The following is a 26,310-nucleotide window of genomic DNA, read 5'->3' on the forward strand; positions in this document are numbered from 1 at the left end:
CATCTCTGCTGAAACATGAGCTCTACTTCAACCCCGACTCTTGCTTACCTCCAGTTACAGGGACCTCCTTTCCTGTCCCCAGTAGCAGAAGAACAAATCTCTCCCCGCTGCAAACAGGTCTGGACCAAATGACTTCAATCCCACCATGGCCACTCGCTCTCCACCCCCCCCTTCCCCCGGGAATCCCTTATTTTTCCCCCTGCAAACCGAGGGCCGTGATGTGAAGGAAGCCAGAAAAACTCCTTTAACACAGACAAAAGGTTTCAAACTTACTTCCATCCCACCTCCACAGCCAGGGGGTGATGCTGGCCTGACCCCTCTGCTGCAGTCACCACTCCATCCCCTCCCAGGTTATTCCTCACACTGAGACAATTTTAGCCAGATGTTTTCCAAATCCTGTGGGAAATCAAGCGTCAGCTCAGCTTGAGCAAGTGGAGTGGACCAGGCAGAGCTCGGAGGCTGAGAAGGCATTCCCAGGGGTTCTGCTCCCTTCCTGGTGGGAGAAGGCAAGGCACAGAGATGGCAGGAGCTAGAGGCCAGGAGCCCTGCCTCCCACCACAGCGTACCACCTCTGGCTGAGCCCTGAGAAACCCAGCAGGGGTGGTGGGAGTCGCACTGTCTTTGGGAGGGCCTGGGGCAGACCAAGCTACAGCCTCGCTGTCTATGGGAAGGCATCTCTCATATCTTCCAGGCTCATGGACAGGACAGCCCCATGAAGGCAGGGGACACCTGCTCTGAGCTTGGCTTTCGGAAAGGCACACACCAAAGTGTGCATGTGTGTGTATATATATATTTTATATATATATATATATATTTTTGCATTTATATATATAAAATGGAGTAAGGCTGCTGGACTGCTCTGGGCTGGGCAGGGAGGGGAAGGGGAGAGCTGCAGAAATTGCTACCTGCAGCCACACGTCTCCACGACCATGTCCTCGTACTGTTTGTAAACCACATTGTTCCCAGAGTCTATGTAGAGGATGCTGATGGGGCTGAGCTTGGAGGGCACGCAGCAGCTGGGTGGGGTGGACTCCGGATCCATGGAGTTCATCAGGGTCTGGATGATGGCATGGTTGGTGGGCTCCAGGTGGGAGCGCAGAGGGAAGTCGCAGACCCCCTCGCAGTGATACGCCTCGTAATCCAGGGGGGCAATTATCCAGTCGTCCCAGCCCAGTTCCTTGAAGTTCACATGCAGGGGCTTCCTGCTGCAGCGGGTCTTTGCCTTCTTCCCGTGGCCTCTGCCCCCAGTCCGGGCGGCGATGGTGGTCCGTCTCTTCCTCCGCTTCGGGAACGCCTCCTGGCCGGGATCGGGAGGCTCCAAGAAGAGCGGGCTGCCCAGGGCCTTAATCTTATCCCGGATCTCCTTGAAGAGGTTCTCCTTCCTCTGGGTGCGGGAGAAGGCCACGAGCAGGGCTCTCTCGTGAGGCTGTGGCCGGGGCTTGCTGAACCCCAGCTGCCGGGGGGGCAGGAGCCGCCCCGACTGATCCGAGACGATTCTCAGCAGGAAGCACAGCAGCTTGCCCGAGAGAGACCTCCTCTCCCTCCAATCCCGCAGGGCTTCCCAGGCATCAAACACCTCCCATCTGGAGAAGCCCGGGTCCACAACGTCTGCAGCCCTGGAGTCCAGCAGCCGGGGCTCCTCACCGTCTTGGCTCGGGCAGGTGGAGAGGAGGAGGTGGTGGAACGTGCCTTCGGGGGACAGGGCCAAGCTCCGGTTTACGGGGAGGGCGCGCAGGATCCGCAGCTCCGCACCCGTCACCTCCTCTGTGTCGGGCAAGCTGGAGATGTCGAAGAGGTATCGCTGCTCGAGGGTTGCTGGGGAGGCATCTGCATGAGATAAAACAAAAATAAAACAAAAAAAAAGAGGAAAAAGCTATAAAAATCCAGCGAGCTGAAGCCAAGCTTTCTTTACAGAGGCACAAGGGACACGGAGCTCAGGGGGGAGATCACTGCCTTGCATCAAGGCTCACGGAGCATCCCAGCAGGGACACAACCTGCATCCAGGAACATTACCCTGGATGAAGGCACAAAAAAAAACCAAACCAAAACAAAAAAAAAAAAATGGAAAGAAAAAACGAGAAGAAAAAGGTAGAGAGAGAGGGAGGAATCAATTCAAATAAGTGGCTGAGGAGACTTCTCTCTGTCCTCCCGGGTGTTCCAGTGCCCCTAGCTGCATCACTCTCCTGTTTTGATACTGAAGCACCAAGCAGAACATGCACGGCACAGCTGCACCCCCAAACAGCAGGTTGTCACCGATTTCTCTGCCCTTAGTGTCACACACCCCTTCCAGCCCCAGCCATGCCAAGTGAAATGCTGTGAACATCTTTCCTTCGCAGGCACACGTCGGGGACGTAGACGTTGTGCCCCAGCATGTCTGGCAGAGGCGCTCCCAGAAGCTGAACGTGAGCTCAGTTTTAATCCGTCACTGTTTCTGGTGGATCCGAAGCCCAGACGCAGACTTGTGCAGTTTCTGGTACTGATTAAATACGCTCAATGTGAATTAAAAAAAAAAATAAAAATAAAAGAGGTGGAGTTGGGGGAAGAGATGAATGAGTTCTGGAAGGGTTGTTTTTTATTTTCTTCCTCTCTAACTAGAAATCTGATCTGCAAACATCGCTGCTGTGCTGTGCCCGAGCCCCCCGACCCGCTGCCGGCAGAGCCCTGAGCTGCAGTCTGCACCGCGCTTCGGGTGGGAAAGCGTTTCCTCCCCATCATTTGCTGTTATTATGATCATCATCACTACTACCTTTATTATATTAACATTTTTATTACTATTTCAGAAGCAGATGTAAAATTCCCGTGAGAAGCAGATCAGGAGAACCCTCTGAAGAAGTTCATCTGGTTTCATTTTGCCCTGAAACTTCCCAGGAGCTGCGTGCAGTTTGCCCCCGGCTCTCTCAAGGCGGGCACTGTCCTCCCGCCCATCGCAGCATTTCTCCCCCGTCCCGCCTTGCTTCCCCGCCGTTTCATCACCAGCTTTAAGGCAAACCCTCCCGGCCAAGGCTGCAGGCAGGATACGGCCCTGCTGGGTTTGGGGATGCGGCTTGTGGGGCTGCGGGCAGCTCCGCACCAACAGCCGCCGCTCTCCCACGCCGGGGCAGCCGGTGACAGGCACGGGGGGAGGCTGAAGCTGCTTTTCCGTTCGTCTTTTGATTTTATTCGATCGGGATTTTATTTTTCCCCAGCCGAGCCACCTTCTCAATGTATATATATATATATTACATATATATAAAATATATCCTTAAGTCCGTAAATGTGTTTATTTGATTATTATGACCAGATCCGAGGGTATGAAGGAGACACAAGAGGTGGGAGAGGGAAAAGAGGACGGCGATGCCGAGTTCACGGCGGGTCAGCGGGAGCCGCTCCGGAGGGCAGCGGCACCCAGGGCTGAGCCGCTCCCTTCGCGGTGCCCCACGGAGCTTTTCGGGCTTCTGTCGCCCAAGTGGTGGAGGTCCCGGGAACTGCCCGCACCCTCAGCCTCGAGCATCATTCTCTACCCCGACTGCATGTGCACCCCCATCACCATCCCCAACCCCAGGCTCATGCACAGCCCTAGTTTTTATCTCCACCAGGAACTTTTTCACAGCTCCAGGCACTATCCCCATTGTGACCCCAATCCCATGCTATACACAGCCCAATCCCCATCCCTGTACTCGTCCCGATTTCCATGCTCGAACTCATTAACAGCTCCATTCCCGTCTAACAAGTGATGCACAGCCCCTACCCCGTTAAGCTCCAGCTCATCCCCGTCCTATGCCACCACCCCGTGCTCAAACTAACGCACAAGCCCACTTCCCAGCCAAGGCATAAGCCCCATCCACATGCACACCCGTGCACAACCCACCCCAGGCACGACCCGGTCCTCAGATCAACGTGTAAAATCCGTCTCCGTGTGCAATCACGTCCTCAGATAGGTACTCAAAGTAACACACAACCCGGTCTGCATAACCAAGCCCATGCTGAAGCCACATCCCCACACCCGTGCACAAGCCACAGCTCCATCCCCAAGTCAACGCACAATTTTCTTTCCATCCTAAATCCGTTCCCAAGACCGATCCTCATCCTCAAGCCCATCTCCAAGCCCCATCCTCATTCCTAAGTCCATTACTAAACCCCATCATAATTAGACCAACCATGGTCCTCCCTCACGCCCGACGGCGGGGTCCCGGCGGCCAGCCCCGTCCCAGCTGCTCCGCCGAGCTCCGCGCTGTCCGGAGGGACGGGCGTCCCGCACTCACCGCTGCGTGTCCGCTCCGCGAAGCCCGTCACCGTGTCGACGCGGCGGCCGGGAACGCGGCGGGAGGCCAGACGCTGGTAGAGGGCCACCATGTAGTGGTGCGGCACCACGGTGCCGTTGCGAAGAGCCCTGTCCCTCCGCGGCAGGGAGGAGAAGGGGGAGGCGGCGGTGGAGGAGGAGGAGGAGGAGGCGGAGGAAGGCGCGGCTGCCGGGGGTCGCTGGGGAGCGGCCGCCGACGGTCCGCGCACAGCGGCGGCCTCCAGCCCGCGGCGGAGGCGGCAGGCTCCCAGCAGGCAGAGGCAGAGGGCGGCGGCGGCGCGGAGGCGCATGGCGGCGGCCCGGTGCCGGTGCCGGTGCTCGGCGCTGTGCTGCTGCCGCCGCCGCTCCCCGCCTGCTTTTGAACATCGTCTTCGCCCGCCGCCGCCGCCGCCGCCGCCACCGCCGCCGCCCGCCGCCGCGGAAGCGCCCCCTGCCGGCCACCCGCCACGCCCCGGCGAAGCGCCGCCTGCGCCCCGGCCCCCGCCCCGCCTCCGCCGGCAGGTGAGACCCCCCCCCAGACCCCTCTTGCGGAGGCACCCGCCCCCCTCCGGACCCGGCCCCTATGGACGACTGCCCCCGCCCGGGCTTGAGGGGAGGCACCACCACCTCTATTTGCGGGGAAGAATGTTCCTGAAAGGGCCCCCCCCCACCCCCACCCCCCACCCCGCATTGGAGGGGGAAACTTCGCCCCGCATGGGGGGGTTGTCACCCGCCACCCCATCCTTGGGCGCGGGAGCCCGGTCCCGTAGTGCAGACGGGGCAGTCCCGCCTCCGCTTCGGAACCCCACATTTTGACGGGACACCCTGCCCCGCATTGGAGCGGAACACCCCACCGCCAATTCCCCCCGGGGTCCGCAGAGGATGGTGCGGTGCAGCGAGGCGGGAGCGGCCGGGGGAGCGCTCAGCGACCGGCTGCGGGGCGGCCCCGGGTTCCCTGGCTGCGCGCTGCTCCGCGCCTCCGCCAGCACCGTTAATTCCGCCTCGGGAGACTGACATCGCAGCAAAACAAAGCCCCGGCAGGGCTGCGGGCTGATGTTTTCTCGTGCACGGAGGGTTTCCTTGGTAAAATTCAGATGTTTCCTTGGGTCTCGATTGAAATAACAACATGGAGTATTTACTAGGATGTTATTTCAAGCCTCTTTAAGTCCCTGGTTATGTCTGTTGCGATTTCTCTGCAAATACAAAAACAAGTGCTGTGATGATTTATTTGAAGGAATGTAGGTGTTTTGCCAAAACAAACACGTTTATTTTTCCCTCTCCCCCCAAACAATCGCTTCTCACGAGCGTTTGGCACTGAAGCCTCTCGGACTTCTCTCTGCTGTAATTCTACAGGTGCTTTGTCACAGTGTGGTGAGCGGGTCTCTAATGCCAGCCAGTGGATCTGCTCCGCCCGAAAACAGTGCCGAGCAGTGGGGGCAGCTTCCGTGGCAACGTCCCGAGAAGTCCCTGTCCCACACTGTGTGGGATGGTCTGGCCCGAAGTCATTTGCACGCCTCACTCAGCACCTTGTGAAGTGTTCACACGGGGCTTGCAGTCTTTTGAACGATACTGCGTGGCTTGCACAGGGCCTTGCATGGGTCCGCTGGCAGTTGCACCCAGCAGGCCAGTGACCACTAGAAGCCCTGACCCAGCTTCTGGGGCAGGAGGCAGAAGAAGGGCCCATAGAGGAATGCTTCATTAACTGTTTTTTTCTTCTGTCAGCCCCTTACTAAATCCAGCCCAATGCTGTTCAGACACTAAAGGTCACTTTAAGAAAGCATCGGTGAGCCATGGCTGCCTCACTACCCCATGGGCAGGCTGGTGAGACCCCGGGTGGGTGCCCTCACAGCACCAGAGCAGGCAGCTGAGTGCTCAGGGAGCCCTTCCCGCAGATGGAGAAGGTTGGAAAACGCTGTCCTGCCCTGTACCTCTCAATCCCACCTCCAACACCCACCCCAGACACACCGGTAGTGACCCTGAGACAGGGAATAGCAGTGCTCCCTCCCCAGTGCTGCTCAGGGAAGGGAGCAAAAGGTGAGCAGAAAATAGTGAGATCAGAAGGGCTGCCAAGCTTTAGAAAATGGGCAGATGAGTCTATCCATAAAACTCTGTGCTTGCAATGGTTTCTGGAGCATCCTGCCTGGAATCCTTTCATGCAGGCAGTTTCATGGGAAACAGTGAAAGGTATAAAAATGGTGAGTCTGGGCTGTGCCCTGGGCCACCCAAAGCTGTATGTCCTCGTGTGTGCTGGGTGTATAGACCTGCCACATGTGAGGGATGCCAGGCTTCACCAAACTCCCAGAGAGTGGAAGTGTCTCTGCTTTTTTTCTGTACATCTTTTAAAAATTTAAAATTACATTGATGCAACAGAGCCAGGCTGTGCCCTGGTTTTTCTTCCACTGCCTCAGACCAGTCCTCCTCTCAGACCCCAGTGTGGGCAGCAGGGGCAAATGCCCGCTTGGTGCAAGCTGTCAGAGCCAAGCAATAGGTTCCTCCTCATCCCTGTGCACAGCTGTCCTCATGGCAGAGCCCTGTTGCTTTTGGGTGATGAGAGCCAGATCCCTGTCCGCACCGTCTGCGTGCAGACCGAAACAGCACGCACATAACCCACACAACTCAAAGCGACACACACATACATGTCTGCATGCACCAGGCACACATGCCCACACCAGCTGGCACTGACACAGACTCAAGAAGCAAATCCTGCATGGCTGTGCCGGAAGGAAGACACGAAATCCCACAGCCCATCCTCTGAACCGTGCAGAGTCTATCGAGGTGCACGAGCACTGAGTTTCCCATCTGTTCTCCATTGCAGCTTCTTCTAAACCCTTTTGGGCTTTCTTGAATTTCCACCAGCCCAGCCCAGCCCAGCTGCAGGACCTTCCCACACCGCCCCAGCCCTGTGCAGTGCACAGCAGCTCCTGCCCCCAGCCCTTCCCTGCTCCAAGGATGGTCTCCCTGAAAACCTTTCTTGTGCATAATTTCACACTGGCAAAGTGCCACCTTTCACCAGCCCCCTTCCAAAACCAAATTAGCACACTGCTGCAGCAGCAGAAATTGGAGAGGAAGGGCTGCAGTTTTATTTTACAGCTCAATTAGCAAGTTTATACAGAAAACATATAACCAAGGGAGATTTTATGTCCGTTCAGCTTCACCAGGAAATAGACTTATTCCTCTTTGAGGGCACTTCCTACTTCTGTGGGTACCGCTATATTCTCCTGCCCACAGTGGCCCTCAATCAGTGTGGTGACAGTGCCTCCAGCCCTGCTCACTCGATCTCTCTTTGCTTTTACACTTAGAAATCCTGTGGGTACCTCCAGCATGGACTCAAAAACACAGTTCTGAAACTGTCCCATTACCCTGTTCACTAAGTATTAAAAGAACCACAAGTCTGCCAGAACCTAAGATGAAAATGAAGGGCCACACTTGCCTTCAATTTTTCACTAAGAACCTGTCCCCAATAACAGGAAGCCAATGGCTCTATGCTCAGGACCTTAACAGCTCACACAATGTCTCACCATGGTCTATCCCTTCCTTCACCAGTGGTCCCTTTTGAGTGGATTTTTGGAAAGAAGAGGGCAGTCAGCTCACCAAGCCTGTTTTTTTTTTTACTGGGAACATTTTCAGAATGCTGATTCTTTTGGGATCATGAAGAAATTTTTCCTGCCTGGCTGACTCTTGGTTTGTGCCCTCTGTCACAGTCTCTCTCCCTCTGCTCCCTCTCTCAGACCCCAGGAGATTTCATTTCTATGCATGGGGTTGAGTTCTGGGCAGGTGGACTGTCTTACCATGGCTGAATCCTCTTTTGCAACTGTGGGCAAGGTCCCAGCCTGACACTCCTGCCTGCCAGAGAAGGGCTGCCTTACAGATACTCTTCAGCAAAGGAAAGAAGGAGGTATTTAACCAGAACCCCATCAGCTGTGGAAGACCACTTCTCAAAGGAGGAAACTGAGACAGAATGGAATTCCTCAAGCAATAGCCTTGTATCTGATGTCATAGCTATGTTCCCACAACCCTGTACCTCCACAGATGTTCATCTTTCCTGTCATGAGCACTTTTTGATGGAATAAAAATAAACTGCAGTGACAACCCCCCTCCACACTTCAAAACTGGAGGTGTTCATGGCTGTTTCCATTAGTTAAGTCAAGTGAGTCTTGAGCAAGTTCAGAGTGGTCAGAATATTGATGCTAGTGGTTATTTGGAAGAGCATATTTTCATACAGTGACCACACAAGAAGCCTCTTGTGGCTTCACTTAACAAATGTCTTCTAGCGAGATGGCTACAAGTGACGGCAAGGCCAGCTCAGCAAGTAACCAAGCAACAGCATCATTTTCTTTCCAAATCTGCCAGCAACTCCTTCCAAAACTTACTTAAATTGAAGCCAACCTGAATTCATCCTGATTGTCTGCACAAGGATAGCCAGGGAAGATAAGACAAATCAAGGTATGAAGTCAACACAGGAAACATCAGATGAATTCACAGACCCCACTGGGCTGTTTTCCTTCTAGTCCAGAGACCTTATGTCACCACAATCTGGATGCCTAAAGCTGTGCTGGTCTCACCTCACTTTCTGTTTAAACACTGTACTCTAGCTAGGGGACAGGAGACTTATGGAAATGCTTTACTGAGAGCTCAATCCTTCTGGAAACATAAAAGCTTCTTGGATTAGACTTTCCATTCCCCTAGGGGAAAATCGTCCTAATACAGCATCTGGTCAAGAGGGTCTGTCATAAGCCACCTGAAGATAGCAAGTCAAAACGCAGTTGAGTGCTCAGTTGATTTACAAATATTTAAAAGCCCATTTGCCTTTTAAAAAGTGCAGAGTTAGCAGGTAATTTGACAATGCACAGGTGCAGAATGTGTCTTTATAGTGGTAGTTTAGGTTAGCACCTGGTCATAAGGGGTGATATTCACCTTGCTTTTGGATATAAGAAGGAAATTCTTTCCTGTTAGGGTGGTGAGGCACTGGAATAGGTTGCCCAGGGAGGTTGTGAATGCTCCATCCCTGGCAGTGTTCAAGACCAGGTTGGATGAGGCCTTGGGTGATATGGCTTAGCGTAAGGTGTCCCTGCCCACGGCAGGGGGGTTGGAACTAGATGATCTTAAGGTCCTTTCCAACCCTAACGATTCTATGATTCTATGATTCTTTCTCAGTGTAACTGACCACCTTCCTGCCATTAATAGCTACTGGAGAAAGAGCCATACCTCCAGGAAGTAATTCCTACAGCATGAACCAAAGAGCCCAGCTGAGAGAGCTGTTACAGAGGATTTGGTCTGCCTGTACAGAAAGACATCATCTGCCTCCCTGTCCCTGGCTGTCCATGTGAGATGTCACCAGGGAAGTGCTCTTCTACAGCTCTCCTCAAGCTCTGCTCCACACTTACTTATTTTTTATGTATTTTACCTTTAATCTTCACTCAGCTGCTTCTTCTCTCATCTGTTTCCCAGATTATTGTGTTTCCCCCCAAACTTCTTACCCTCTAGCTCCCATCCCTTTGCAAAGGCCCCTCAGGTTTGGGGTGTTCAGCCAGTCCTGAAGAGGAGACCTGGCTGGGACTGCTAGCAGGAACCCAAAGGGAGCATCAGAAAAGGAGCATTGCATACAGTACTTCACCCTGATCCTTCCAGTTCCTGCCTATTCCCAGGAAACCCTTCTTTGACCTCTCCCCATTCCTCCCCAGCCAGCAGCCAGCACCACTCAAGGCTCTCATGCCACTCTCACTTCTCTGCCACCTGAGACAAGAGAATTACTCTGTACCAAAATCAAGCCCATTGCTTTCTGTCCCAATGCAAAGTTTGACCAAGAACTCCAGTTTTGGCTCACTCCTAACTTCCTGGATGCAGATGCTATGAACTGCTATGAACATGAAAAGAAGGTGTTTTTTTTTCTCCCCCTTTAGGTTATCTTCCCATCCTTTGCTATTGTCTGTTCCTTGTCAGACAGCTACTTTTGCTCTCTCATCTACTTCAATACTCTTAATCCCATGCTTTATTTTCCACTTCAAACCAGTCAAATGGATCTAAACTCTGAAGTCCTTAATGTCAGCCCAATAGTTCTTCAAGGTGACAGAGGCCTGGCAAAGAACTTTGCCCAAGAACTGATTTTCCTCCCTTTGGGGAACATCACCTTCAGCAGGAATCAATAGGTGGATGCATCCCACCCAAGTACAGCTAACAATGCTAGGTACCTAGTTGGAGGTCTCAACTTAGGTTTCCTTGACTCTAGGACCACCAACAAAGTATGGGGGCCAGATGAGGCATGCAGAGAGGGCCAGAGCAGACCTGCCAACCCCTCAGCTCCAGTCCCAGCCTCCTCCCTTCACTCCTCTGTTCCTGCTGCTGTCTGGGCTATAAGGAGGAGGTGGTGTGGAGGAAGGTGGGTGTCTGGGTGGGGAAAAGGATGTGGTCCAAAGTCCTGTTTGACTGCAAGTTTGCATGGTCTGGATCACTCCTTTCAAAACTATGTCTCCCTGACCTTCTTGCCAGGGCAGCATGTACTTCCGCAATGAACATGGGTGATTTGGGACAGTTACCCGGCAGTTAGGAGGGATGCTTCTCATTTGAAATGCCTCCCAGAAACCAGCATAGACCACTGGGCAAACTAAGAAGCTCATAAGTACCTTTTACCACCACTGTATGTCCTGGCTGCTCGTCCTGTCCAATTTCTTTGCCTTTTCCAGTTTGCCTTTTCCAGCTTTAGTTTTTGGTTTTTTTGGGGGGATGTGTTTTTTGTTTGTTTTTTTTTTCTGTAGACATTTCATGCCCTGGGCCTCTTTCTCCTTCAGCTATTGAGTAGCATGAGAAGCTCAGAGGAGAAGAAATCGTCCCACAGGGCCATCCTGACCCACCTCAGCAGAGGGGCTGGGTGGCTGCAGAGGACTGAGCACCAGCAGCAAGCGGAGCATCAGGGGTACCCGGGCTTTCAGCGAGGGATCACTCCCAGGGCAGGAGCACCATCTCCCGGTGAAGGGATTTACAGCAGCAAGCCTCCTTGTGAGGTGTTCCCCGATACACAGGTGAAACGTGAAGGCATCTGCAGTTTGGAAGAAACTCACTCTGGTTTCTCTCCCCTTAGGCTGTGAAACACGTGGAAAAGCAACCGAGTACAAGCGGGTACTGTATATAAGAAAGGGAGCTGGAAAACTGTCTGTGAACAGGAACACATTATGCGGATACGTCCCTCAAATCCTGCAGTCCTTGCATTTATTTAGTGCTCGCACTAAAGTTTAAGACATCTACTCTGGTCAGTGAGAGCTGCATGGACGAAGCCACTTACACACATTGGTATGTCAAATGCCCTATTAGCAAGGACCTTGAATTCCTAATACATTACAGTGGCATGTGTTCACAACTGTCTGGCCACAGCTCTTCACACAGACTGTGAGTTGGTGTGGGTTGTGCTGACATCAGTATTTAGGCAATATAAGTTTCTGCCTTTTATATCTGATACAGGCCAACATGCTTGCTTTGCCTTGCCCACTTGCCTGCTCCTGTCCACCCAAACACTCACATGCAGGTTCATGCACCTGAGACCATCTCAGATGCCTAAATGTGAGTATCTGGTGCCACCTGAGAAAGCCACACCTCAGAAAAGAATGGGACTTTCCTACACTGTCTACCTCCTCTACCAGCACCATGTGGATTTCTTGGGTGCCCTGCAGCCTGCAGAGAGACGCCAGGTGCCTATTTTAGCACCTGCACAAAGCACATTTCCTTATGAGAAGATCATCAGATTTTAGCAGGAAAAAATATGTAATATAGGACTTACCAATACTGATAAAATGCTTGAAGACCTTGCCACTGTGTGGGTCACTTCAGCAGTTTACGGGGAGCTCTGCCTTTTTCTGCGGTTCACACTGATCCCACCAGCTTAGTAAGTCAAAATAGGCTATTTTGGGGTTCTCACTCCATGGCCAGAAGGAAAGCACAGCTGAAAATTATTTGATATGATGGACTTCTGTATGAAACAAAATGAGTGTCTGGCTGGCAGGCAGCTGCTGGTTTGCACTTGGAACAGGGAGGTGTTAAGTTCCGTCTCTATTCTTTCTGCAGGGCTTCACCCTGCAGCACAGATCAAGTCTGAACTGACAGTTTTAATAAGAGCCAAAGGCACAAGGACAATTAAAAGTTTTCCTGGACCTTGATTTAGTGATGTGGAAACTGCAAGTGAACCCAGCCCTGAATCTTCTCAGTAGTATTTTCCTCTTTACAGTGAAGTATTGCAGATACAGCATTTACAAGACAGGCTGTTAATGTAAAAACTCGACCTGTGAGGTCTCTAGGTAGATGTAATTGTGGAGCAGAGCTAGCCACTTCGGCTACATATATGCAGGTAAATTAAATGTTTGTAACACCACCCTTTGGCACCAAGGTCAAGTGCTGTGAATCAGCCCATTCCACATGGCTAAATTCCTGTAGCCTCCAAGGCCAATGGCCATGTACAAGCTGTCATTTGAGAATGGTCCCTCGCCTGTGTTAACAACCAAACTGTCCCCAGGAACCTTTCCACAGAGCTCTAGGCTGAAGACATACCAGGGATATCACTACTGACAATGTGACAATGATGACACCGCTCCCTGGCATTATTTAGATTACTTGTATGAATGGAGTGCTGGAGACTCTGGAGACCAGGGCAGGGTAGCTGATGGCTTGCATGTAGGAAACCTAGCTCATTGTAAAGATTATCCATAGTCTTGCTTTTATTCCTTCAAAAAGCTTATTCCAGCAAGGTTTGGGTGAACCTTAGCTATGCAAAAAACAGCAGCAGAAGAAAGGAAGTCCAGACTTTTGGTACTTGGTGAAGCTGAAAAGTTGGCAGCAAGAGCAATGAAGAGCACTGTCTTGGAGATGGACCTGTGCCATCACTGGCTGGAACCTTGGGACAGCCACTCTCTCTCACATTTTAGTTTTTCCCTCTCTGTAGTAATGGATCCCTGCTCTTGCAAGCACTTTGGGCAAAGGGTTAAAGAAATACTATAGGTACTATAGGTGTACTTCCAACTTTGCACAGGGTCAGCATGGACATTCCTGATGGCTTCTCAGGAAGGAAGAGCACCTTCCATGAAAACAGTTCATTCCATGATTCCTGGATCTCTCTTTCTCCTTCCTTACTCAGCACACTACTTCCCTGACCAACTCGCCTGACTCTGTAATGCTTGGGTAGCATTTACCATTTTGGTTTTGTAATTGTAGCTTTGAACACCTGAGTGACTGATTTCAGCAGATGCTTCAATCATATGAAGATGAGATGGATACATACTACTGCTTGTAGACCAGCTAGAACAACATGATCTATCAAGGAGAATTCATTTCCACTCTCTTCAGCCTGACTGTTTCTCTCACCAGGTGGTGGATGCTACTTCTTGCATTACAGAAAGCTGATAAATTGAGAAAACTGTCCAAATCATGTGCTATGCCATTGTACCATAAATGACTACATCTCTAAAGGTGTGTTTTCCTCAAGGACAATCATCCATTTCTACAAAATCTCCAACACTCATACAATATCATTTTAGTAGTTACTGGTTCAGAGAAGTGTCATAAAGAAGCATTTAGGATGTATTCATTTCACTTGATCTACAATGTAAATGTAAGATTTGCTAGACACGCATCAGCTGTACCACTCATTAAGCTCCAGAGACTGTAGTGACTTGATTTTCAATTACTGTAGTAAGTGTATATATATTTAATGCACATGAGGGCATCAGTGTGGTGACACTTGATTCTAAGGTCATGAATTTCAACCATTTAGGCCTCATTCCATTGCCTAGACATAGACACTGTACACTGAAATGTACCAGAGATCCAAGACATCTGCCTGATGATGCAAGCCTGCAGCCCTCTAGAGCAGCAGCCGGAGCCCATCTGGGATACACCAAGGTCTCTTCAATGGCACTAAACCATAGCTGAACAGCTGAGTTAAGACCTGAACAACTAAACTAGTTGCTGTATTTCCCCGGCAGCCACTGGAGAAAAGTAGGAAATTTTAGGGCATAAGTCATCATCAAATGAGCACGTGAAACAGACTCTAGTGCTCCCAGAAATCTGTCCCATTTCTCTCCTGACTGCAAGGGCAGTCTACCAGATCAGCACAGAGGAAGATGCTGAGCAGATCAAAATCTAATTTTAAGCAAGAATAATCCTACTGTGTGTAACTGGATAGGCAAACTGCTACTGCTTTATAACACCTTTACAATTGCAATCACTAATACCTTCATTAAAACCCACAGATTTCAGAAGCCCATGTCCATGACCTGTTGAAACCCAGAGTCTGACTGACAGCTACTTTCTCAGTAAGAGTTACAGCATCTGACTTGAAATGTTTGTTGTAAAACAACACTGTTTTTGTGAGCAAAACTCAGCTCCTGAATTACATAGCACTGACCTGGAAAGATATTCACCTTCCTGCTGTGGCTATATGTGAAGAACGGGTTGACAAGATAGGTTGTACTGGTTGTGCTGTGAGACAGAGTCATACTTACAGATCTCCCTGGACAACTGGGTAATTCTGTTCTGGCTTACTGTCACCAAGGAATGGTTGGGTTATTGCAATTTGTCTGTCATAGCATCTGCCAAACTGGTTATCTTGAATTGAAAACAGAGCAGCAGAACTAATGCGACTCAGTCTAACGAAAAATCTGTATTGCTCTTCCCTTATACTTTCATCCCACACTGGAGGTGCACAAGAAGTAACTGATATACTGGCAAGGCAAATCAAACAGGTTTCTGCTTCAGTCTTTCCCTTAGAGGGACACAAATGTTGGCCTCTCACATATTGAGCTGCCAGCATGTTAAAATAGTTGGAAGAGCTATAAGTTGTCCAGACAGCTTGTCTTTTGTTGTATTTGGTTAAAATTGGCCATCGGGTTATTACAATGTTATTAGATTGGAAGTAGACAGCTAGACTGGCAGACACATGGAGTGGCAGACAGAGCAATTGCATATACCTTCTTTTTTTAGGAAGAGTTGTTGAAGAACATCATACTAACACCCTCTTCCCTCCTATCCCCTTCTTTCCTTGCTAATTCAGAAAGCTGCAATTTTTCCAATTGGGAGAATTTCAGTGAGGTCCAGAATCACTCATAAGATGGAGGAATTGTTCCAACAATGTCCCAGAAATGTTTCCTAATTTTAAAAAGAAATCAGGAACAAAATCTATCCAGTTCTAACTTGACTGGCTCAAACTGCGTTGTGACGAGTTGCTCAGCAAAGGAGCATGTCCATGAACCTCGGCCTTTTCTTACTCCTGCAAGCAGGATCTGCATAAAGGGAGTCATCTCCACATGTCACAAAGGTAATGAGCAACCAGGACTCAGCACCAAAGCCAAGCAGACCTTGGGCTCTTGTTTATCTCCAGCCAAATAAACTAGCATGGACATAAACACCTCCAGAGTTTATTTGGTGTGAGTGAGGGAAATCGAGGTAAAGTCCTTGGGCAACAGCTTAGGTCAGGTGTGTGGTGAAGAGGTACTTGAAAAACTTGGCAACATATTTGGGAATTTACCTGGAAACTTGTGCAATCACTAACCCTTCATATTTCCTTGGTCTGGGGAGATACTCATTTCATTGCATCTATGTAAACAGTCAACTACTCAAATCCCACCATTTCTTTGGGGGGGGATGGTTGCTGTATCTATCTACTGTAAATGTGATTTTTTAATAATACAGACAATTTTCTGTACTTTAAGACTTGGTTTTATTCAACTGGGGCAAAGTAAGAAATCTCATCTTTTCTTCCTTACTGGGTACCATGAAATTTATCCATGGTTTACCTAGGACCCCCAGACTTGAGAGGTGGAATTTCAGTTCCAGAGTTGCAGCAGTTCAAGAGCTAAGCTTATCTTTCAGCAGGGATTACCTGTCATTTCTACTATACTGTTCCTGACATGCGTTTCATAATGTTACAGATTAACTGTTTAAAGGGGGGAAAGCATGAAGAATAATGAAGAACAGCTATATAAGTCTCCTTTCTTCTCACCAGAATAAATCTATCTTGAATTTAGGAGGTGTGTAGATTAAAAGACTGCCTTGACAAGCTATCAACAACCTTACCACATCATATACCAAGACTGAACTTTAAATCTACCATTCTGGCTATCTTTGAAACTCACAGAGAAGCCCAGTCCTAACAAAATCTCCTAGTGGTTCACATCTGGGTTTTGTAATTGTCATCTGAAAACAACTAGTGTTAGGAGTGGTAAGTGATTGGCCACCTCACTGGAATCCTATTACTCTAGTGCAGCTTTTTTTTTCAGTAATTCAATAATATTGTATTTCTCCCAATATGAATCAAGACTGAAAAAAAGTTTCATGTTCAGCTCTTCAACTGTGTTTTCATAGTGAATTTGTTTTGGTTTTAAATATGTTCCTCTGCTCTTGCTTTTCCTCTCCTTCCCCATTTTATTTACTATACCCTAAGCACGGCTCTGATTTCTTCTCATCCTGCCATGATTACAGACAAAGTCCTCTGCCAGGGTATCAAAAATTGGTGGACAATTCCCCCAGGCTTATAAACTCACTGCTGTTTGCCTGTTGTCTTGAGGGAGATGAAAAGCAAACCCATGGGCTGCCAAGAATCACACCCAGGCAGAGATGCAGTACTGCGAGAGCTGGTCCCTGCTCAGCATACAGGAGACAGACGTGACCCTGGGATGAGTTCATGGGGTCACACGCAGGCCCTGATGGAGACCCCCATCCCCTTGTGCCCTCATGGGGAACAGAGAAGGGATTAAACCGTAGGGCTGCATTACATTTGCATCAAGCTGAATGAACAGACCCCAGCCACAAATCACTCAGTATTTTAACAGGCCTTGGGAGGGTTTTCTTCCTCATTTTAACCCCTTATGGGAACTCAGAACCTGCAGAAGACAGCTGGTGGGCACTCCTTCAACCCGGGGAATTCCCCGACCCGGGGAATTACAGACCAGTCAGTCTCACCTTTGTGCCTGGCAAAATCTTGGAGCAGATTCTCCTGAAAGGCATGCTAAGGCACATGAAAATCAGCAAGGTGCTTGGTGACAGCCAGCATGGCTTCACTACGGGGAAATCCTGCCTGACCAATTTGGTGGCCTTCTATGATGGGGCTACGAAACTGATGGACAGGGGTAGAGCAGTTGATGTCATCTATCTGCACTTGTGTAAAGCATTTGGCGCTGTCCCACATGACATCCTTGTCTCTAAATTGGAGAGACATCAATTTGATGGATGGACCACTCAATGGATAAAGAACTGGATGGATGGCTGCACACAAAGAGTTGTGGTCAATGTCCAGCTGGAGACCAGTAATGAGTGGTGTCCCTTCAGGGGTAGGTGTTGGGACCGGTCTTGTTCAACATCTTTGTCTCTGACATGGACAGTGGGATTGAGTGCACCCTCAGCAAGTTTGCTGATGACACCAAGCTGTGTGGTTCGGTTGATACCCTGGAGGGAAGGAATGCCATCCAGAGGGACCCTGACACACTTGTAAGGTGGGCTGATGCCAACCTTATGAAGTTTAACTGTGCCAAGTGCAAGGTCCTACACCTGGGTCGGAGCAATCCCAGGCACAGCTACAGGTTGGGCAGAGAAGAGATTCAGAGCAGCCCTGTGGAGAAGGACTTGGGGGTGTTGGTCGATGAGAAAATGAACATGAGCCAGCAGTGTGCACGCGCAGCCCAGAAAGCCAACCGTATCCTAGGCTGCATCAAACGGAGTGTGAACAGCAGGTTGAAGGAGGTGATCCTGCCTCTCTACTCTGCTCTTGTGAGACCTCACCTGGAGTATTGTGTGCAGTTCTGGTGTCCTCAACATAAAAAGGTCATGGAACTGTTGGAACAAATCCAGAGAAGGGCCATGAGGATGATCAGGGGACTGCAGCACCTCCCCTATGAAAATAGGCTGAGAAAGTTGGGGTTGTTCAGCCTGGAGAAGTGAAGGCTGCATGGAGACCTCATAGCATCCTTCCAGTATCTGAAGGGGGCCTATAGGGATGCTGGGGAGGGACTCTTCATTAGGGACTGCAGTGATAGGACAAGGGGTAACGGGTTAAAACCTAAACAGGGGAAGTTTAGATTGGATATAAGGAGGAAATTCTTTCCTGTTAGGGTGGTGAGGCACTGGAATGGGTTGCCCAGGGAAGTTGTGAATGCTCTATCCCTGGCAGTGTTCAAGACCAGGTTGGATGAGGCCTTGGGTGATATGGTTTAGTGTGAGGTGTCCCTGCGCACGACAAGGGGGTTGGAACTTGATGATCTTAAGGTCCTTTCCAACCCTAACGATTCTATGATTCTATGATTCTACATGTGGCAGAAGGCTTTCTGGTGCAAACATCCTTTTTCCATGTCCCAGCCAGGGCTGAAGGGACAAGGACAACTGTTCCCTTAATTTCGCAGTCCTGGAGTCTCCACAACAGCTGCCCTCCAATGCACTCCTCACCCCCAGTGTTTCCCACTGCCTGCTCACCAAACTGTCCCAAATTTAGCACTAAGTCATTAACCAAGGAGGCCAGGACCTGGTTGTCAGTTATGTCACAGGCAATGGACCATGAGCTCTGCAGAGGACCTGGCTACTTCACAGGTGTCAGATCATAAGCTATGCAGCTGCCACACCATCTGAGCTTGCCCAAGTCCTTGCAAACTTCTTTCACATGTTTTTTAGGTTGCCACAGGAAGGGCCAATGGGACAGGTTTTGAGTCACATCTGGCAAAGGAGAGCAAACATGTTTGTGTCCCTTTCTGAGTACTGGGAGGGAGATACTTGCTGTATCTCCACCATTTATCCCTGTATTACTTTGCCTGCTCTGCCCCAATGGATGAAGAATGAATGATTTGTCATCTGGCAGAAAAAAAAAACATGCTAATGTAGGGAGAGGCCACAGAGAAGAGGGTCACGGGAGCCTACAGCTTCTGCTGTAGGCCACTTTAGGCCACTGATTTCTAACCTTTAGCATTTCTTTTTTCTCCTTTTTTTTTCATCCTACTTCCACTTGGTCTTCTTCATGCTGAGGCAGGTGGCTGAGAGCTCCTCTGGGCTATGTGTCAGTGAAAGGCTCTTAGTTTAGCTATTGGGAGTAAAACTGCATAAAATGTAAATACAAACATCAGTCCTAACTGCAAATGTGGTCATATCACTGCCCAGCTTCAGCTCTGTTGAAAATCCCAGTGTAACTGGTCCCAGATTCGGGTTTTGAGCATAAACTGAGCCTTACACTGGACTCAGTGGAATTGCCTGTGCAAGTAAGCAGTGCTAGACAGGAGCTGGGTAGCTGACTCCAGAGGGTGACACACAGATGGAGATTAGAGCAGCAATCTGTCCCTGGTTTATAGCTTGTATTTGAGTGCCCTCTAGTGGTCAGAGAAATTAATTCAGAGGCAAACACAGCTGATGCTCACCCTCCCTGAGCCAGGTTGGACGAGGCTTTGAGCAACCTGGTCTTGTGGAAGGTGTTCCTGCCCATGGCAGAGGGTTGAACTGTGTGACCTTTAAGGTCCCTTCCAACCCAAGCATTCTATGATTCTATGAAGTCACCCTCCCCTGCCTGCCTGTCTGGGTCTGTAATATCCACACACGTGTCTGGGAGCAAGGGGTTGGAAGCTGCTTCAGAGCAGAGTCTTCCCGATCTGTGACCCTGCAGGGCAGAGGTTTGATACGGGAGCGGTGCGGGTGCTTTTATCCCACAAGGAGGCGATACACTCCTTGCGGGATAAGAGCACCCGGCAACATCCCAAGCCCTTCCCTATTATACTGCCCGTCAGTGCTTCTCCTTGTGCTGAAGGAAACCGCTGCAAGTGCCTGCGTGTGCATTCGGCAGGTAGGAGAGCAGACAGGTACTGTGGAAGGAGAGTAGAAACGAGGTTTGGAAATGTTGTGGTACCACCTTGAACACAAAGCGGAGTGTCAATTAGTGCAGCTTGTGAGCCAAGACAGCCGTCAGTTCGGGTAGTCGTGGCCGAGTGGTTAAGGCGATGGACTAGAAATCCATTGGGGTCTCCCCGCGCAGGTTCGAATCCTGCCGACTACGATCTGAGCTGTCCTTTTCTCACCAGGACAAGCTCTTCCTCACGTTTTGCACCGAGGCCGCCCGCCAGCAGACATCCGGCCGGGCGGCAGCTGCCAGCTCGAGGGAAAAGAGGCGGAACCCCTTGACAGCCGGAGACGGCCTCTCCTCTCGGAACGGCTCCTCTTCCCCGCGCCATGCAGCACAGCCCAGCGCCCGCCCTGCTAGTCACCACCAGGTACCAGGAGGGGTCGGAGGAGGAGGGCAGCGACCCCACCGCCAGACTCAACCTCGCCTCAGCGGCTGCGGACGCTACCGCCGCGGGCCCGATCGCAGCGGCCTTCCCTTCGTGGGGCACGGTCCGCGCAGCTGCTCCCACAGCGCCGTCCGGAGAGCGGAAGGGAAGGGAAGAAGAAGGAACAGACCCCCGGACGGCCGCTTAGGGGAGGCCAAGGGGCGGAGGCCGCTGAGGCGAGGTCAAGGTGGGCGGTGGGTTGCTGGTGCGGCATTTGCCCCTGGGACACTTCCGGATATAGGCGGTTCCTCGAGTTTCCTGGCATTTTACAGCCGGGAGAGATCACTGGTGGCTGGCGTGTCGTGTGTAACTACGGCCCTTTGGTCCCTTCCTCCTGTGGTAACTTCGGGTCGTTCCCCTCCGCATTGTCTAGCACTGCAGCGTGTGCTCCCACCCTCCAGAAACATCTCCTTGGCAGTGTTTTGAAGTGCGTCGGAAGGAATTAGAATTCATCCTGAAGTGCACCAGCGTTTTTGAGACATCGGGGCTTGGAGCAACCTGGTCTAGTGGAAAGTCTCTGCCCATAGCAGGGGGGGTTGGAACTGGATGAGCTTTAGGTCCCTTCCAACCCAAACCATTCTATGATTCTAGAATGTCGTAGGTGCTTTTGGCTGACTCCCACCACCATGCCCTGAGCCCCAATCTTTATATCCTCTAAGGCATAGGGAGCCTGTCTGGCTTGAGCTTAGGCCATCAAAGGGGAAATAAGTTTATTGTTTTCTTGCCTTCTTGAAACCATGCCCTAGGTGGCTGTACAGGTGCTGTTTTCAGTTGCATTGAACTTTTAAAACCTGTATTTTCCTAGACGTGGTGAATGAACCCGCAAGAGAAATGCCTCAAGAAGAAAATGCTTGAGGCAATCTTTATAGGATAGAGATACCTATTTTTTTTTCTTTTTTACCCCCACAAGAAATTTGACCACATGAAAGTTCCCTATCAGATGTGATATAAGAAGCAGAAGTGTTGATTCAGCAAGGTCCTAACTCTCACACCTACTTCCTAGGACATAAGTAGGAGCTATTTCAATCACATTAACTTCAAAGCCATTATTTTAATCCTTAAATATTTGGCTGTATCAGGACCTGACTTTGGAGCAGTGGCCTTGAACCTTCAAACGTATCTGACTTAACTCACATGCATGTTTTGTATGACTGACTTTATATTAATTTTAGCCTTGGACATGGAAATCTGAATGCCAGGATTTATTTTTCAGTCAATAGACTTTACCACTTGCAAATTGTCCCACTGATACTGGAATGCTTTCAGTGATAAAAGTGGGTAGATATATGTGGGATTAAGGCTTTAGCAAGTGAGTTTTCTAACTTGTGAGATAAGATAGCTGTGTAATTGTGACCTTTTTCACTTTGTAGGTACTGATTCTGGGAATAGGATTCCTTGTTGCTATGGAAATTTAAATAATCTGCATACTTGCAGTTAGGATATACAAGAAATTAAAATGTTTGCTGGCTAATTTGTATCTGATACTTTGTATTCACTTAATGAGTAAGATGGCTGTACAAGTTTTTTCTCCTTTTATTATGGCCTGGGTTGTCACAGTTTGTTCCCCTTTGGGCACAGGTTGCTGGAGCTGGGTGCTGCTGATAGGGCTAAGTTTATTGAGGCAGAAAGTGCAGAGTCTGCTCTCCTGGCCACACAGACACTGGAATAAAGTTTTTCTCTGCTCACAGCACTTACATCTCTTACTTTGCTTTCTTCCTTACAATGGCTACTTTTCCCCCCTCACTCATCCTGGCCTTTCAGCACAGAAAGCAGATTAAAGTATAAAGCCTGTATGTTATATGCAAATCAAAAGGAATGAAAAACTGTGGCTCTTCCATGAACTGTGCATGTGCACACTGTTCATCTGACCTTTATATAGTTCCTGCTTCCTCTGTTCCATGCCAATCCTGCATGGTCTGATTGTGCTAGCACAGGGTTACTGGTATGAATGGTCTCCTTGTAGTCAGTTGAAGTGGAAAGTTAATCACATGCCCAAGTCTTCCCTGAGCTGCCTGTATTGTAGTCAAAAGCTAAGAGTTACACAAGCTAGATTTAAATATGGAACAGAAGCAGTAAACCTATGTGTCCAGTTTAAACAACCAACTTACTCCTTTTGCTTCTTCTGTAAAGCTACTAGTGTAAAAATAGTTGTGTTTGATGTGAAAAATGCAGGAAAATAGTATTTTCTTGGAATTTGTAGATGGTGCTTTCATTTGAATAACAATAACAGTATCAAATGAATTAAGACACTGGGACTGCTTATTTTGAAACTAAGGCCTTACAGGAACTGTATCTATCTCAGCCTCCCTGCTTTCTGTTAATTAAAAATTATTTTTATGTTTAAAAACCATACAATCCTGTTGTTGTGGAAGAAATAATAGGGGTGGGTTTCCTGGAAGAGATGATAATGAGAGTCATTACAGGCCTGAAGCAAACAAACAAAAATATAGCTGTTTCCCCTCCCTCTAATTGCTTTCCTTTACGGTCATTTAGCTCTGACTTTTAAGTTTAAAAGAAAAACCCTGGGTGTAGAGAAGGGGCTCATTAACTTTATGACATTTTTAGACTCTTTGATGTAGCAGCTCTTACAGTGAAGTTATGTCATCTCAGAACATCTGTACATGGTTGGCATTTTAAGCTAAGTAAGGCCACTCAGGAAGGATGGTTTACTGGTGTTTTTTTCTTTTATTTCCATCAGAGGTAAAAAGCAGCCTAATCTGTCACTGGCTGTGTTAGCAGAAGTAAGTCGCTTCTGAGTACCATCCAGTAGACCATTTTGCTGCAGTCATAGCTGCTGTCACAATTTCTGAGTGACTACTGAAGAGCATTCCTTTTGTTGCAGGTATATTCAAAAAACCACAGATCCAGCTATTTTACTGGCAGGTGTCCTTTGAGTCTTCATTTTGGATGCCACTGAAGGAGACAACACTCCAGATAATGACTGTTACTTATGGGTTCGACAGACTGCTGTGTGAAAGCCAGACACCTCTGTATTTATACATAAACACCATTGACTCTGTGTTTAGAGCCCAGCAATGTGTACCTGAGAACAAAATTTTGACTGGTACTGTAAAGTCATGTCTTTGACCGGCAGAAAAAAAATGGAATCAGAGCAAATAGGATCGCGTTTAGATACCTAGTATAAAATCCTGGCGATGGTACAGCTATTGTTAAAGCCCGAATGTATTAAACATGGCTTGCAAAGAGGATTGGGTACAAAATTTGGTCTGTGCCCTTGTTTGCTGCTCTCTGATCTATAGAGAACTCTCAAGATACTCTCTTTAAAAAGCTTTTTATTCAGTTTTGCATGGGAGATTCAGAGGTTAACTTCTTGGGAAAACTCAAGTTTCAAAAGAACTGGTCAAGTTTTGACATGAGGAGAAGAGTCTTTTGAAACTTTCTTTGAAACCAGATTGTTTAAACCTCTTTAAAGTGTATTTTAAGCACATATGCCTCATGTATCTTTAGATGAAAGGGCATCTGTGCTAATGAATTTAAACTTCATAAAGGCAGAGGCAAGAATTCCACATGACACCTCTGCAATCCATAGGAAGTCCAGGGAAGATGGGATTTGACATTCCCAATACAGCTAAGGTTAAAAATAAAAAGCAGAAAAAACATTTAATGAAAAGATTTATTTTTTTTTTAACAGTCATGCTTTTAAAATGGTTTTAAAAAACATTCACTCACATATAGGAAGGATGCAATTGGATATGTGTTCAGTGGTTTTCGTGGTTTAAGCTCAGTACCACACAGCCCGCTTGCTCGCTCACTCCCCTCCTTCTTCCCCCACCCCCACTCCTGGAGGGATGGGGTGGAGAATTGAAAGAATGTAACTCCCACGGGTTGAGATAAGAGCAGTCCAGTAACTAAGGTATAACACAAACCACTGCTGCTACCACCAATAATAATAATGATAAGGGAAATAACAAGAGAATACAACTGCTCACCACCCGCCGACCGATACCCAGCCCGACCGAGCAGTGATCTAATCCTTCTGGGTAACTGCCCCCAGTTTATATAGTGGGCATGACATTCTGTGGTATGGAATACCTCTTTGGTTAGTTTGGGTCAGGTGTCCTGTCTCTGCTTCCTCCCGGCTTCCCCTCCTCCCTGGCAGAGCATGAGACTTAGAAAGTCCTTGGTCAGACTAAACATAACTGAGCACCAACTAAAAACATCAGTGTTATCAGTGCTGTTCCCAGGCTGAAAGTGAAAAACACAGCACTGCACCAGCTGCTATGAAGGAGAAAAATGACTGCCACTGTTGAACCCAGGACAGTGTTTTCAATGCTCTGGGTGATAAACTTCTTTTTGATTATGGCGGAGTGCTTGATAACAGCAACAGTGAATGTGCTTGGCATCGAAGTAACTTTGGGGAAAGGACCACTGACCAGTTTTGGCTTCCAGCCTATTGAAACAGCTGTTTATGTCATTAAATATACTGTTCTCTTGTGCCCTAATAGCAGCTGCTCAGTCTTACTCTTGATGTGTGAGCACTATAATACGATCCTGGCATTCCTGTTGCAAAAATGTCATAAATGATTGCTTGGGTGCAAATCCAGGGGGAAGACGATGCCATGGTCCTGTGGATCTGAAGCTGACAGGAGAAGAAAATGTGTTGAATAAACTGCAGCAGCAGCTCCCTTGCTGCATATTCCTCCAAGAGGAGCATTGGTGATTCTGACTGTTGACAACTCTCAGAAGTTAACGTTGTGATCATTTGTCTACTTTAACTGCTTATGAAAGGACAGGTGTTTTTGTTTCCAGTGGGATTTTCTGTGGGAAACCTGAGGTACTTTAGCTAGCATGCCCTTTCTGCTTGTTAGCAACAACCACTGTCCATCAGACAGTCAAAATGAGAAGGCAGCTTCAAGAGATCATGTATTACTTTAACTTGCTCAGTCCTGATAGGTGTTTGTTGAAATGGGAGGCTTTCCACTAACTTTCTTGAGCTTTGAACTAGATCCTGAGGGAGTCTTTGTGCCAATGCCTGAACTCTGCTTTTATTTTCTTCCCTAGGCAAATTCAGAATACACACACGGGGCTGGATTTGTCAGTGCCAGAATACCAGGAAATCCGTGGGAAGATGATGTCTGGCCACGTAGAGTATCACATTGTCGTTGTTACCCGACTGTCTGCCTTCAAATCAGCAAAGCACAAGCCTGAAGATGTAGTTCAGTTTATGGTAAATGTTTAATCAGTGCTGTGTCAGTGATCACTTTCTTAATCAGCTTTGATTATTTTGGTCCTGATGTAGCAGATACTTTGTCATCACAGCCTCCCTAGATAAAGGTCCTTGATAGGACAACGCAGTCTGTACCATTACTGCAATAGCAGTATTATATTAATTGAACTCTTTATTCCAGGAGCTCGAAGCAACAATGACTGTTGTTGCCTCTAAAGCATTTTGCATTATGGGTCAACAAATAGAAACCAATTAACATTTTATAAGTCCCGCTACAAAATTAATTTCTCTGATATATATATATCAGCAATAGGACTTGGTGCATAAACATGAAATAAATAATAATTTACTTAAGAATTTACTTGAATGGAGAGAGAACCATGTGGGACAATAAGAGTAATTAACCTTACAGTAGGTTAGCCTTGATCTGTTAGCCTTGACATGGTTTTTAAAATCCTTACTAAGAGAGTTTTATCAGATAGTGACTGTATGAAACATTACTGAGTTGGATTGTATTTTCCATGATGCCTGCAGAGTAAAGTTTCGAAATCATAGCACATGAGATTCATTTCACCTGTTTTAAGTCATCTATACCA

The 26,310-nt window shown here is 48.5% G+C and overlaps 2 protein-coding genes and 1 non-coding gene across 3 annotated transcripts in view; 2 read left to right on the forward strand and 1 right to left on the reverse strand.

Moving 5' to 3' along the window:
• Positions 1-809: 809 nt before the first annotated feature.
• On the reverse strand, positions 810-4,653 carry GDF7 (growth differentiation factor 7). The gene is made up of 2 exons (XM_057427638.1): positions 4,242-4,653; positions 810-1,827 (listed from the first exon to the last, which is right to left on the reverse strand). The coding sequence occupies exons 1-2, from the start codon at positions 4,567-4,569 to the stop codon at positions 902-904; spliced, it is 1,254 nt and encodes a 417-aa protein (XP_057283621.1). The 5' UTR covers positions 4,570-4,653; the 3' UTR covers positions 810-901.
• Positions 4,654-20,173: 15,520 nt separating this feature from the next.
• On the forward strand, positions 20,174-20,255 carry TRNAS-AGA (transfer RNA serine (anticodon AGA)). Its single transcript has one exon. It is a non-coding gene; the product is annotated as a tRNA-Ser (tRNA).
• A 90-nt stretch (positions 20,256-20,345) lies between these two features.
• Positions 20,346-26,310, forward strand: part of HS1BP3 (HCLS1 binding protein 3) — a 50,172-nt gene continuing 44,207 nt past the window's right edge. The window contains exons 1-2 of the mRNA XM_057427646.1: positions 20,346-20,469; positions 25,549-25,714. Of these exons, the coding sequence (XP_057283629.1) occupies positions 20,429-20,469; positions 25,549-25,714 (207 nt within the window). The 5' untranslated portion in view covers positions 20,346-20,428. The remainder of the gene's footprint in view (positions 20,470-25,548; positions 25,715-26,310) is intronic.

Source organism: Pezoporus wallicus, unplaced genomic scaffold, assembly GCF_028554395.1.
Source record: "Pezoporus wallicus isolate ANWC-B61680 ecotype Strahan unplaced genomic scaffold, APGP_CSIRO_Pwel_v1 contig_6464, whole genome shotgun sequence".
NCBI classification, from domain to species: domain Eukaryota; kingdom Metazoa; phylum Chordata; class Aves; order Psittaciformes; family Psittacidae; genus Pezoporus; species Pezoporus wallicus.